Genomic DNA, 15,573 nt, shown 5'->3' with positions numbered 1-15,573 from the left:
CAGCAAAGAATTGAAAACCACCAGGAGCAATTGGGAAGAGCTATGCAAATATGCCTCCCCTTCGCCTTTGCAGAGGAGAGATCATTGTATATATTATTGGGGGTTTTTTGATGCAGTGATCAATTATGTGAACTTCTTTCTCTTCCTTTTTAAAGTGTTGTATGGAATGACTCAGCAGGGAGGAGAAAGGATACAAGGAAAAATTAGGTAGTATAAAAACAAAAGAGATAAGTAAAATGTTAAAAGGAACAGAAAATGTTTTCTGCTCATCACCTCTGTAATCCAAACTAATCGTGCAACTGAAATGGCTCTCTCCAAAGTTACCAGTGATCTTTTAATTGCTTATCTACAGCTCAGAAGTCCCCATTTCTATTTGAGTTTGACATCGCTAGGGTAGGGGAAGCTGCTTAAATAGAAATGGGGACTTCTGAGCTGTAGATAAGTTTCTTGCAAACTGCATATTGACTTAATTTTAAAATGTAATATTATCCACGTTTTTATTGCATTTTATTTATTTTGTTAAGTATTTCCCAGTTATATTTTAATCTGGTTCAGGTCCCACTCAAGAGTAAGTGTAAGCCTTGTGTTTGATACCTATGCCTCACTTAGCCAACTCCAATAACTTTCTATTGCCTCTACAGCAAAATATAAACTCCAATGTTCTGCTTTTAAAGCCCTTTATAATCCACCTCCAACTAATCATTCTAACTAGTCATTAGACACTGCTCTGCTTCCTGTGCTCTGTGATCCTGCCAAACTGACCTTTCTGTTCTTCACTCATAACGTTTCATTTTGCACCTCTCTTCCATGAGTTATCCCCATGCCTGAGATGCACTCCCTCCCAAGCCATGCTGTCATTCTTTAAGTTGAAGCCCACGTACCAGCTTTGACATCTTTCTGATCGTCTACCTGTTAGTACCTTCATCCCCAACTACTCTGTGAGTGTGTTAACATCATACTTGTGCTGTATATGTTTTTATGTGCTTTTGTCTCCTCATTAGGAAATGAACTCATTCTTTGTAGTTGTATCCCCAGTACAGTGAATGACACATAGAAGCATTTATCAAATACTTGATTGACCGATTGATTGGTGGTGGTATAGCTATGATTAAACCCAGGTTACCTGACTCCTTTTGCAACCCTCTTTAACCTTCCCCCACCCTTTTCATGACCACTTACAGATTGATATAACCCTGGTTGCCTAAAATTTTATTAGAATTCTCTTGTATAACTCACCTTGAATCCTGCCTTGGAGTCTTACCTTTTGCAGAGGTAAAGCATAACTGTGAAATATTAAGCTAGAAAAAGCCCACTCTGTTTCTTTTAGCTCCAACCATGCATGTTTTACCTTAGGGAATCCTTGGAACAGCCTGCTTTTATGATTTGCTGCTAAAGTAATTCCAGCATCAGCTTTAGTTCCCTTGACTCAGAGCTCCTTTTGTTTTTCCTTTCTTGGGAGATTCAGAAAAGAGTGAAAATACTTGATCAGGATTTTGTAGACGTAAAAAGTGGAGACAAAGAGTATGAATGTTGTTGATAGGAACAGAGAATTCTGCTTTACATGTTTCTTGCCTCTTGAGATAGAAGCCACTGTTTGAGCTTCACAGCCCTCCTCCCCTCACCCTGTCCAAACAGATGAACACACCCCTTCATGCAGATACTCATCTCCCCTTCCTCACTCACAGTTTCGTGTGCATCTTGACATGATTAATTGAAGTCTTCCAACTTGGGTATGAGATGTTGCTTTGCAGTTGGATTTCTGACCTTTGAAATTGAACTGCTGATTTTAATTTACATGAATTGTTGTAAGGGCAGCCATTATGTTCTGCATAGCAAATGGAATTATTCCTATCTGGCAGGGGAGGGCCCCATTATGTCTATCTATACACATCAGCACTCATAAATGTAGGTGTCTCTGAAAAAGAGAGTTAACAGATTCAGTCAGTTAGTGTGATCTCAGTATATGATAAAAGGGAAGAGCTTAATGATTACTTCAAAATTCTACTGAAACTTATCACAGGTAAACTGATTTATCAACATTTTGGCCAAAAAAGAAAACTATATGAATAATTTATTAAAGTCTTTTAAAATAGTCTTATCTTTTTTTTACAAAGCTGGTAAAATGTGTTTATATTTGTGTGTTCAACACAAGATATTTTTTGCATGTGAGTACATGTTCATGAGTGTGGAGTTGACTTCATCCGTTCGTACCTGCCATGTTTGCTTAAATCATATCTGAGTCTTTGAAAGAGCATTCCTCTCACAGGGTATGAAGAAAAAAGTCAGTGAGCAAGATGAATGAATATTTCTGGATAGGCAATTGGCATATGAGGATTTTCCATGGCGGTCAGGCAGCACTGAATTTGCCCTCTGCTAGAGATCCTTCCATTAGTTCTTAGATATGACTCATCCCAAAATAACCACCATGGAATCTTGCTTCTTGAACTTGCAAAAACAAGGAGAGTTTAACTTAACCTTGACTTTTTCATGAATATTGTAACCAAGGCCAAGCATTTCATCATGTCCCATTTTACAGATTTTCTTAAAAGAGCAAACATTACCCAGTGGGAACATTCTTAAGAATGAAGTTATATCCAGCTCTGGAATTTTCATCTGTGGATTATCTCCTCAAGGGCCTGCCTAGGGCAGAACTGTTTATTATTTCTGTATCACTCATCATATATCTGAATCCCTCTTCATCATTTAATTTTGGATTCAGATAATAAAGCCATGGGAAATAGCTGCTAGAGCGCTGAACTGAGGGTCAGGGAGACCTCGGCTTAAATGCTGGCTTAGACATTTGCTTGCTGTGTGACCCTGGCCAGTCGCTTAACCTGCCTCGGTTTCATCATCTGTAAAATGATCCAGATAGACCCTCAAGCCTCTAAGATCATTTTGACTCTAAATCTGTGATTGTATGAAACCACTTTTTCACATTTCAGGACTCAGGTTAAATGTAAAAGAACATCTGTATTTTGGGGAAAAAGGGGCAAACTATGCACACACTTTCCTAATCCAGAGAGAAATCATGTACCAAAATGAGAAATTATTAGACTTTATTATTCAAATTTCTACTCTCAGTTTAAGTGACTGAGATTAGAAGATATCACATTCCCCACTTTTTGATGAAATACACCATCTCAAAGTGAATCATTGTAGTAAGACACATTCTGTTTTCCCTGAGGAATTATTTCAAAACTGTAAATTGAATTGCTGACCAGAACCTTGTCATCAAATAAATCATGAATGTGACCAATACTATGACATAAAAATAAAAGATAAAACAACCATAAACCTCTGATAATTTAAAATAATGAAAGTATTTTCCAGGTCCTCTAATATGACCATAAATATGTTTGTACCCATTAATTATTGAAGGAGGCCCAGTATATAAGCACATAAAAGTAAATTTTAACTATTATAAATTTGACTTATAACTAACATATACCCAATAACAAGTTTTAAACATTTAATTAACAGTAACTTATTTGCCTGTTTAGAATAGAGCAGTCCTTTGACAGGATGATTAGAATGGTCATGGTCTCTTAAATAAAGCCATTAAGGAAAAAGAGTAGTCATTACATTCTTTCTTCTCTCAATAAATCCTTGTGGAAAGAAAGAAATTGAAAATTATTTGATTGACATTACAGCTGTTATCAAAATACCATCATAATTTGGAGGATTTTTAAAAAATTTTTATGTTTTTCCCATTGAAGAATATTTTTTAAAGTAAGAGGTGGCCCAGCCTTTCTTTGTTTTCTCCTCTCTTACTTCTTCAGTCTAGCTGCACAGTATCTAACCCAATAAAATAACTTTAATCACTCCTCAAGCTTCCCTAGGCACCCCCTCCCCAAACTTCCACAATTGAGGACCTTGCCTTGCCAAACAAATTGAGGCCATTGCCTAGAGCTCTCTCTTTTCTCATCTGCTTCATCTCATCTCTCAGATGGCTTCCACTGTATTTGCTCTTTCACCCCATCTTGTTTGAGGAGGAAACCCATCTCTTGGCCATGACAAACCCCTCTATATGTACAAATGGTCCCATTCCATTCAGCAGCCGGCCCTTCTGTCATCCCCATTCTGTCACTAATCTTCAGACTCTTGTCTACTGGCTGATCCTGCTGCCTGTGGAAAGGTCTTTCCCATCCTTAAAGACCTTCACTTGCTCTAACCACCTATCCTCACTAGCTGCCATCTCATATCTTTTCTTCCTTTATGATTAAATCTGAGAAAACCTTCCACAGTTACTGCTTCCATTTCTTTTCTTCTCACTCTTTTGCACCCTCATCATTCAACTAAAAGGGCTCTCTCCGAAGTTACCAGTAATCCCTTCATGACCAGTCCTTATCTTTCTTGAGTTTTCTGCAGCCTTCACCACAGCAGAACATCCTCTTCTAGATATTCCTCATGAACCACATTCTCCTAGTTCTCTTCTTCCTGCCCATCCATTCCATCTCAGCGCCCTTTGCTAGATCTCCATGCAAGACATGAATACTAACTGTGATTATCCCCTGCTTCCTTGGCTTTCTTCTCTCTTCCATTATCATCCCTGTGCAGATGATTCTCAGATCCACTTAGCCAGCTCTAACCTCTCTTTACATCCAATTTTTTATCCTCAGCTGCTTAAAGCAGATTTCCAAAACAAAGTTCATTATCTTTCACCTCTGTGTCACATTAGACTCTTCCCTGACTCTCAGCTCACATATCCAGTCTGTTGCAAAGTCTTTGTCATTTGGTATCATCATATACATCCCCACTCTCCACTCCCTTAGCCACCACATTGGTACCATACCTTGGCTTTTGCAACAGCCTTGTAATTGACCTTCCAACCTCAAGACTCTGCCTCTTTTAGTCCATTTTCCACTCATCTGCTGGTGATGTTCCATGTCACCCCAACTGCCTTTTCTTCCCCACACTCGGTGAACCCTTGTGGTTCTCTGTTAATCTCTAGGATCAAATATAAATCTTTGATTTGTCCTTTAAAGCCTTTTGCAAGTTGTCCTGTTCCTTCTTTTCCAGCCTTCACTCCTCTCCATTTAATCCATTAACCCTAACTTTCTTGTGGGTACATAAGGTACTCTAGCTCCTGACTCTCTGCATTTTCGTTGGTTGACTTCGATGCATGGAATCCTCACCCTCCATCTCCTAATTTCATCTTTCAAGACTTCTGCTCAAAATCCCCCTTTGTGTAGGAGGCCTTTTTCCCCCCACCTGCCAAGACCTTCCCTCTGAGACTGCCTCCTGTTTGCCCGCTTTATACCTTGTATGTACATAGTATTCTATGTGTTGTCTGCTTTTCTGTAGTGTGAACTCCTTAGTATAGAATTTGTTCTTTCTTTGTGCACTCAGTGACTGACATATACCAAGAGCTCATTGACTGACTTTTTTTGTTACCCACAATGCTAAAAACCCTACTTGATACTCTGGATCTTATCAATATCTTTCAAACCTTATTGGAAAGCTGCATCTCAAATGTTACAGACTTTTGTAGGTTTTTTAGCCAAGGCTATTCTGTCATAGCATTGCAAAGAGAAACTTTTAAGACTATATCCTGTCAAGACATCTCTACTGTCATATGTTCAGACATTGACAAAAACCTAGAATCAAATTAGCAAAATATGTATAAGCTATTTAAAAAGTTACTTGAGTGGATCAGTAGAATACACAGCAGCAGCAGGTGGGTAAGGACTGTCTGTGTGGGCCTGAAGTAGTATGGGGATAATGGGCAATTAGAAACAATCTAAGACTTCTGCTATGAAGATAAAAAGCATAATAGAAAGAAAAGGGAAAAGTGGGAAATACATTGCCTACCCATATACTCAGTAAAGTCATAAAACATTTATTAAGTATCTGCTCTGTACCAGACACTGTTTTAAGTTCTGGGCATACAAAGAAAGACATAAGATAGTCTCTGCCCTCAAGGGACTCAAAATCTAATGGGGGATGATAACACATTTTAAACAAGAAAACTAAAAAGGGATAGGAGAAATTACTCAAGGGGAGCATGATGAAGCCCTTTAGGTAGGAAGTGGTCTGAGGAGGTGAGAGTTCCAGGATTGATTTCATCTTCTTGGGGGGCGGCCAGTCAGGGTTAAGTGACCTGCCAAGGGTCATGCAGCTAGTATCTGAGGCCAGATTTGACCTCAGACCCTCCTGACCCCAGGGCCAGTGCTTTATCCACCGTGCCATCTAGCTGCCTCTAGAGTTGATTTCGTCTTGCAGAATGATGGATTTGTAGAGATCATAAATAAAATCCAGGAGGTCATCAGGAAGGGAAATGATGAGAAGTAAATAACCTGAGTCCTCCCATTGAAAGGTAAAAGATAAAGGAAGAGCTCCCCAATACTCAAACTCTACCCTCTCCAGTGAGAGGAAAGGAGAAACCCTAGGGGAATGGGGAGGCTGAGAAGGTTTGAATTTCAGAGTTGATTTCATCTGAATTCTAGCAAATATTTAAAAGGCTAAAAACTCGTTACTAATCTTATAAAAAAATTTTTATCCTAGAATTAAGAAAAAATTATAAATCTGTCTTTCTGAATTTTCAAACCAAATAAGAGAAATCATATTACATAATACTACTCATTGCATACAAGTCATTTGTTACGAGATGTGATTTTGACGTGAGAACACTCAGGATATAGAGATAACTTGGTAGTGTTCCCTTCTTCCTTTCCCCCAATCCCAACCTTTTTGGCAAGTCAGAGGTTTTAACCAAAGAGAATATGACATTAGCAGATCTCTTTTTATCTTTTGTTTATCTCTTGTTTCTTCCTATTTACTCCTCAGCGATGTTACAAAATTAATTAGATGTTAGACACTACCTTCTCAGAAAGTCAGTAAATAAATATAAGGTAGGATTAAGATGACTAAAAAATTAAGAGTAAGAATAACATCTTGAAGAGTTGTATAAGATATGTAAACAGACAGATTAGCACCTTAATATGTCTAGATCTAAGTAAGATTCAGTGAAAGATAAAAAATCAGAATAAGTTATTAAAATTTAAAAAAAATTATTTCTAGGGATTAAGACTTCTAAATTTATTCTTTAAGTTTGACAGGGACAAATATTATTCTGCTTTTCACAATGGGAAAAGAACAGAGTCTGCAGCTATAGGCCAGTAAGCTTGATTATTCAAACATCTGTAATTTAGACACTACCATGGTTCTTTCAGATCATGCTAGACTAAGCTCATTTCCTTTTTTGACAAGATTACTAAGCCAACAGATTAGAGAAATGCCATGGATATAATTTTTCTAGATTTTTGCATAGCTTTTGGTAAAACATCTCATATTGTTGCTTTGTTAGTCATGTCTAACACTTTATAGCCCTATTTTGGGTTTTCTTGGCAGAGATACTGGAGCAATATGTTCCTTCCTTCTCTAGCTCATTTTGCAGATGAGGAAACTGAGGCAAACAGGGTGAAGTTACTTGCCTAGGGTCACACAACTAGTAAGTGTCTGAGGCCAGATTTAAACTGAGGTCTTCCAGACCCCAGACCCAGCACTCTTATGTGCTGTGCCACCTAGCTGCCCTATTTCATACTGTCTTTTGGAAAGGTGGAAAGAGAAAGATTAGGTGATAATGCAGTCAGACAGATTCATAACTGGTTGAATTCTGGACTTAGAAAATAGTTATTAATGGTTCTTCTTGGCAGGAAATCTCCAGTGAAAAATATACAAGGGATCTCTGCCATATATCAGTGACTTGGATAATGGTATAGATAATATACTCATGAAATTTACAGATAACACAAAAGTTGGAGGAATATCATTGGGGACAGAGTCAAGATCCAAATAATTTTAACCAATTAGAGCAATAGGATAAATCTGTTAAGATTAAATTCAGTAGGGACAAATATATAGACTTGCTGTTAAATCCAAAAAAGCCAACTTTACCAATATAATATTGAGGAGGCCTGGTTAGATAGCAGTTGTTCTGAAGAAAATCTAGGGGTTTCAGTGACCTACAAGCTCACTGTGAATCACTAGCATGATATGGCAGCCACAAAAGCTAATGTCCACTTGTAGGAACAGGGAGGGTGTAGTCTCACTGGCCTCTGCTTTTGTCAGGCCTCCTGAAGCATCGTGTTCTCATCCGGCCACTGTGCTGATATAGAGTGTCCAGAGAAGGACAAGTAGGATAAGGGGCATTGGTTCCCTAGTGAAGATTGGTTGGATGAATTGAGCATGTATACCTGGGAGAAAAGGGGAAGGAAGCATGAGAGCTGTCTCCAAGCATAGGAATGTGCCATCTCTTAGAGGAAGGATCAGATTTGTTCTGCTTGGCTGTAAAGGGCAGAACCAAGAATAGTGTGAGGAAGTTACAGAGAGGCTCGATGTAAGGTGAAACTGCCTGACAATTAAACCTCTCCCCAAACAGAAAGGGCCCCCTTGAGAGACTGTGATGGTCCTTTCCTCAGGCTTTTTTTTGCCCATGTAAATGAATCGAACAAGATGCCTTGGAGGTCCCTTCAGACTTTCATATTCTGTGATTCTCTGATTCTGTCCTGATTATTTCTTTAGTTTTACATATCATTTTTTTCCTTAGTAGATTAAAATTTTCTATTTTTGAAAGTTGGTAAAAGAGATAGATGTCATTGTATGGAGACAACTGTAAAATGGAAGGAGTATTATTAACTGTTAACACAATAAAATAAAAATATATATCGCTCAGAACCATTGTTTCCAGTTCCTGCCCTTTGCTCCAGATCTCTAATTTGAGCCTGAGCCTAAGGGAGGCCCTTACTCTCTTTTTCAATAGAAGGCTCCAAATGTTTCCTTTTTATGTTAATTATTCCCAGAGAATAAACATGCAGCCTTTTTTTATTATTTTACTTTGGGTTGGTTTTTTTTCTTTTTGGTACATAAGAATGCTCAGGCCTTTCTGAACACTTTTCTGTTAGCCACTTTAGTAGGTAGTTACATTATAATTTAATTTTTCTTTGCTAATTGCAAGTCATTTCTCAGGGTCATTCTGAGTATCCAGCTAAAGTCTTCCACTTCCCATCAATAATCAACTAGTAATTATTAAGCAGTGGAGACTCAGTGAAAATGCAAAAACCAAAAAAGGCCCCTGCCCTCACGGAGCCTGTGTCCCAGTGAGGAAAACAACGTAAGTGCGTAAAAGATAAATATCGAATAAATAAAAGGTAACCTTGGTGTGGATGGGGTGAAGTTTGATCTGAGTGTTAAAGAAAGACAGATTTTAAGAATCCAAGGTTGGGAGGAAGGACGCTCAAACCTGCCAAGTTAGGCCAGTACTGCAGGATTATGGAGTTCATGGAGTGGAATAAGATGTTGTAAGATTAGAAAGGTAAGAAAAAAACAAAGGTCTGGGAAAAGCCAAGTTGGGAAGAGTTTTAAATGCCAAACAGAGGTCTTTATAGTTGACCAAATAAAATATAAACTTCTTAACTTTCCATTCAAAGGCCTAAGTAACCTGACTCCAACTCCTTTCCAAACTTATTGATCCCTATATTCCTTTTCAGCACTCTGTGTGCCTTGAAATCCAACTATACTACCTGCTTCGATGTTCCTCAGCCTTGTATTCCTCCCTCTTGCCTCCGTGCCTTGGCTACCATGCTTGAAATCTGTCTCCATGTATGGACATCTTTCTCCTCCTTCAAAATCAAATGCCGTGCCCCCAAGGCACTTCTGCCACCCTGCCATTCCTAGCCCCTCCACTCCAGGGACATATTAGCATTGCAGTTTGGTTTTCCCTTGCCTGGGGTCAGGCAGTACATATGAGTGGGGCTGAGAAAACCTTCATGCCCATAGGGTTTCTCCAGAATAAGGACTTCTATTGGGAGTAAAATTCATGGGGGTGGTTTTTTTTTTTTTATTAAAGGACCACTTGAATGGGGAGCCTGGACTCTCAGTATAAGTAAAGCAGTTCTTTGGGAAAAAAATCAAATGCCACTTTGATGCCTTTGCACTTAATTTATTTTCTAATTTAAATTATAATTGTTTGCGTATATATCTCATCTCTGTACTCTCATTTTTTATCTTTGCTTCCCCATTGTCTAGTGCAGTGCTATGAATTTAGTAGGTGCTTAAACAGCTGTGGACTTCATCCTTTCATTGACTCTTTTCTCATGGACGTGCAGCTGTACATGTAGGAGATGAACCAATGAATGAATAAATGAATGAGCAAACAGGTGTTTAAGTGCTTAGTGTAATGGGGTCTCTGAGTTCCTTCCTGATGTAGTAGAGATGGCCGGGGAGGGAGCTGGGGGGGTGGGAAGCTGGCATCCATTCAGGAGAAGGAAGCGCTCCCGCACCATATATTCTTTGTTGGCTCTTTTGTGCCCAGTCTAGGATATCAAGCTGAATGTGTGCTGAGCCCAGGAAATACCCTGGAAACTACTCTTTTTTTTTTTTTTTTTTAAAGTAATCCCTAATTTAGTTGGTGTGCTTGCTTTCTTCTTTTCCCATTTAAATCCAACAGCACAAATCAGCTTCAAGGTATCTACTGGATAGAATTTGTCAAGCCTTTTCAAAATGGACTCGTTTTACTGGCTTTTTCAAATAGTTCAGAACTATTTTACAGCGTTGTAGTTAGCTGATCTTTTTCACCATACACGTCTAGCTTTCTCACTAACAAATTGAGAATGTGCATGGTTCAAGCTATTAGAGTTGCTCCTCAGAATCTTGTACCTTTTAGATGGAAATTGGACTAGAGTTCACGGTACCCTTTGCTGCTAATGAAATCATTCTAAAAAACTGTTAAGAGACACAACCTTAGTAAAATAGTGCCTTTTAAATAAAAAAGCAAGGAGATTATAGCAAAATATCAATATATCAGATATCAATAGAATATCCTATTCTATTGATATTCTATTCTATGACTAGGTTAGATTTATACCAGGAATGTAGGACTGGCCCAATAATAGGAAAATTATAAATATAATTGACCATATTAATAACAAAAATGATATCACTATATCAATAGATGCAGGAAAAGCTTTTGACAGGACCCACCCATCTCTTTAAAAAAAAAACCCACTACTAGAAAACATAGAAATAAATGGAGCTTTCTCTAAAATGTTCTTTGTTATCTCTCTAAAACCAAGAGCCAGCGTCATCTGTATTGGGGGTAAGCTATAGAGGCCTTTCTAGGAAGATTAAGAGTAAAACAATGATGTCCATCGTTGCCATTACTATTCCCTTTAGTGCTAGAAATGCAAACTGTAGCAATAAGGCACGAAAAAGAAATGGATGGAAAATGTGTAAGTGAAGTAGAAGCAAAATTATCACTTTATACACACTATATGATGTTCTGCTTAGAGAACCTTATAAAATTAGCTAAAAAAATAATTAAAACAGTTAAACTCAGCAAAATTTCAGAATATATAAAACAATCCACACAAATCATCTCTATTTCTATATATCACCAACAAGATCCAGAAGGAAGGTACAGAAAGAGATTCCATTTCAAGTAACTAAAAAAAAAACTTTGTAACTTTATTTGCCAAGACACACACAAGAGCTACATGTACACAATTATAAAATACACTTTAAACAAATAAAGACATCTAAATAATTGAAAAAATGTGAATTGCTCATAGGCAGGCCAAGTCAATGTAATAAAAATGCCAGTAATACCTAAATTAACTTACTTATTCAGTACCAATACAATCAAACTACTAAATGATTACTTCAGAGTGCTAGAAAAAATTTTTTCATTTATATGGAGGAATAAAAGATCAGGAATATCAAGGGGGAAAAATGTGGAAAGGAAGGGGCCTGGCAGTACTTGATCTAAAAGTATATTATAAATCCATAACCATTAAAACAATTTTATACCATGTGAGAAATAGAAATTGGTAAGTGGAGCAGATTAGATATACAACTGTGGCATATAAAATTCTGAGAGACAGTTCTGGGTATGAAAAATCTGTTTTATATGTAATATAAAATTATATTATTATAACATGATTTTTATATTTAACATGTAATTATTATATTGTAATATAATAATATTATATAAAATATATAAAAATCTATTAATTAGGCCAGCAGATAATCAATAAATTGAGTCTAGTGGGCTCTCTGTGACCAGTGACCCCAAGGAAGCGTCCCAGGCCAGTTTAAATCCCCCATCTGTCTTCCTGACAAGCAGAAGGCACTGTTAGACACTGAATGAGGAGGTAGGCTAAGAGTTCTCAGTTCTTCCTGTGAGAGGAATGAGCGTGCTCATGAGATTCAAGCTTCCTCTAGAAATCTAGTCCAGAAAAACTGCTCCATTGGAGGTCTACCTGGTAAAGTTTCTTTTTTGTGAGACAGGTCACCCCAAACTTTGAATTGGAAAAGCCAAGAGCAAGGATGACCTGTAATAGTATAGACAGTGAAGTCTGGCTTCTTTTTACGGGGATAAACAGAGAGGCCCAAAGCAGGCCTTGAGAGGGGCTGGAACGTGATCAGATTCCTAGAAGTAATATTTCCAATTTTCCAATTCCTAGAAGTAATATTTTTGTCTATTTTTTTTATGTAAGTGAAACTAAAAAGTGGGGATTTTAAACAGAGAAAGGAATCTTACAAATTAATAATCAGATGATACAGCATTAAAGTTAATTTTTTATCAATACAAAAGCAAATAAGCACAGTAGCCTAGTGTTTTGATAAACCCAAAGATACCAGCTAGTAAGGCAAGAACTCACTGTTTGACAAAAAATATGGAAAAACCTTTTGACAAGACACATCCATTTGTGTTTAAAAAAATAAAAGCCCAAAGAAAACATGGGAATAAATGGAGCTTATATATCCTTTATTATGTAGCTAAAATCAAAACCCAACATTATCCATAATGGGGATAAGCTATAGAAGCTTAGGAAAACTGGAAAGCTATGTGGCAGAAAATAGGTATAGAGAGACATTTCATGCTGTATATCAAAACAGTTCCAACAGCAACAACAGTTGATAAATGATCAAAGAATAGGAATAGATAAGTTTGCAAATGAAGAAATCCAAGGTATCAATAACTATGTGAAAAAATATTTTAATTCCTAATAATTAGAGAAACGCAAATGAAAACAACTGAGGCATCACCTTACACCCATCACAGTGGCAAAGGTGACTTAGAAAAAAAGGAAAATGACAAATGTTGGTGGAGCTGTGAGAAGCATTAAACCAATGTTGGTGACACTGTGAACCTAGTCCAGCTATCCTGGAAATCGGTTTGTATCTGTTCCCCCAAAACTCTTAAACTGTACAACGCTTTGGCCCAGCAATACTGCTACCAGGTCTATACTCTCAAAATAGTCAAAGCAAGAGAAAACAGACCCATATGTACAAAAACATTTATAGCAGCTCTTTTTTTGGTAACACAGAATTAGAAAACGAGGCAGGGAACCTTTGGAAGTTGTCTAAACACCCAATAGTACATTTATGTGGTAGAATGCTGTTGTGCTATAAGAAAAGATTAAGAGGATAGTTTTAGAAAAATACAGAAAAACTTGAATAAACTGATGCAAAATAAAGTGATACCAGAACAAAGACAGGAACTTACATAACAACAATATTGTAAAAACAAACAACTTTAAAATACGATGGACCAAGCCACAGTGGCAGAGGACTCATGATGAAACATGCTATCCACTTCCTGATAGAGAGGTAATGGACCAGTGTGCTGATTAAGACATGTATACACACAAACACAAACATATATGCACATACACACACATGTATGTGACTTGACTAATGAGGGAAATTGTTTTGTTTTACTATGCATATTTGTAATGGGTTCCATTTTTCCTGCTTTCTTAATGAGTGGGGAGGGCAAGAGGGAGAGAATTTGGAACTGGAAATAAAATAGAATTTTGAAAAGAAATAAAAATCACAGTGCCTATTCTTTTCAGAATGGAAATCAAGATTATGTGTCAGAATTAGCAACTTCTGAGCTCTCCAGATAAAAATGATTCACAGCAGATTAGCAAATGTGTTAAACATTTCTGTCTGATAGAGCACCCCATTTCACCCTGAGTTTTTCTTCTCATACTGCCTGTTATTTGAAGTTTGGGTGTTATTTTGAGTGTGAGACACTTCACATTTAATGTTTGTTCAAACATAATGAAAATTAATCTGCATATTTTAGAAAATTTCCGATGGATGTTGTGTTTCTTGCCTTTTATCTTCCTCATTTCTTTTCCTAAAGTGAACGAATTGAAAACACCAGCCATCCAGGGGAAATGCAGGTGACCATTCAAAACCTGATGCCAGAGACGGTGTATATCTTCAGAGTTGTGGCACAAAACAGACATGGCTCTGGAGAGCGGTCACTTCCTCTGCGAGTAGAGACTCAGCCCGAGGGTAAGCCTTGCCAATATCATTGAAGCTATCGATATGTAGAAGTCCTTGGTGTACTCAGGCCAGTCCTAGGCACTGTCAGGGAAATGAAGAACCACAATCTCTAACTTAAGCAAGCTTGTAGTCCAGATTGTATGGGACCATTATGGTCAAATAAAATTCATGGCCAGATTATGTGCTGATGCATCACCAATGTCAGAAGGAGTTCAGAGGATTCTGCACAACTATTTTTAATTTCAGTGCAACTGTAAGAATCAGGTCATGTGAGAAGGCAGAGGACTTATGGTAGCAGGGCTGTAGGAGGCGAATGTGCCCCCTGGTACGCAGAGCCCGCAGCCCAGGGCCTGTCCCTAATAAGCTGGGTCACTTTGAATGGATCACTGCAACTCTTTGCACTGGGAGTGTTGGCCCAAGTGACCTCCAAGGCCCCTCATTAGCTTAAACTTGTGAGACAAATGTGATTCTTTGTATATCTATTGTGCCGTTAGTATGGCTGTCAGAACAAGGGTGCCTGAGTAACCTTTTCTCATTACCATGTAGTCGCTTACACCTCAGTCCTTTATCATTACTGATTGTCCTGGGATTTCAAGCCCATCTGGAAATGAAGTTTTACTGTCTTCTCCTATAAATAGTGAACTTCAGTTTTAGAACTATTGCCAGGAGAGTCATTTTTTTAAAAAAAGTTCTTAGAAGAAGAAGCATTAGTCTATAACTACACATGTCCTTGAACTAACTGCACACTTCAGACTCCAAAGAGAGAAAAGTTGCTGCGTAACATTTTTATTATGCAAGTTTCAATATAAATCTGCATCCATGAATTAATATCACATAAAATGGTTCAGAACATTATGAAATTCTGTGGTTCATCCCCACGTGGTGTTTGAGGAGCTAAATTAGAAAGAAATATTAGCATCTTAGAATCATGCAGTGCCCAAACTGAAAAAAGACCTTAGTCATCATCTAGTCTACTTTTCTCAAGCATGATACAGAATGATAGATAAAGCCGATAGATGAATAGAATGAACATGATAGATAGATAAAGCATTTTCCTCAGATGAGAAAATTGAAGCCCAGGAAAGGAAAATGATTTGTCTAAAAGTCACATAGACTGTAAGTTGCAAAGCTAAAGATTCCCACTCAGATTCTCAGACTTCAGATTAACTGATTTTCCCTTACACTATTCTCTTTCTGCTTTGCCTTTTCAATTAAAGTAGTCAACTTAATGTTATTATCCTTTTGAAAACTATTTCTGTTTTGGCATCCATTGAG

The 15,573-nt window shown here is 37.6% G+C and overlaps 1 protein-coding gene across 6 annotated transcripts in view; it reads left to right on the top strand.

The window, feature by feature from the left end:
- NEO1 (neogenin 1) overlaps positions 1–15,573 on the top strand; it is a 285,881-nt gene that overhangs the window by 199,880 nt on the left and 70,428 nt on the right. For all 6 annotated transcript variants that reach the window (XM_072628418.1, XM_072628417.1, XM_072628419.1 and 3 more), the window contains exon 9: positions 14,153–14,307. In XM_072628418.1, the coding sequence (XP_072484519.1) occupies positions 14,153–14,307 (155 nt within the window). The remainder of the gene's footprint in view (positions 1–14,152; positions 14,308–15,573) is intronic.

This window comes from Notamacropus eugenii, chromosome 1 (assembly GCF_028372415.1).
Source record: "Notamacropus eugenii isolate mMacEug1 chromosome 1, mMacEug1.pri_v2, whole genome shotgun sequence".
Lineage (NCBI taxonomy): Eukaryota > Metazoa > Chordata > Mammalia > Diprotodontia > Macropodidae > Notamacropus > Notamacropus eugenii.
This window is presented reverse-complemented; position numbering and strand designations above follow the sequence as displayed.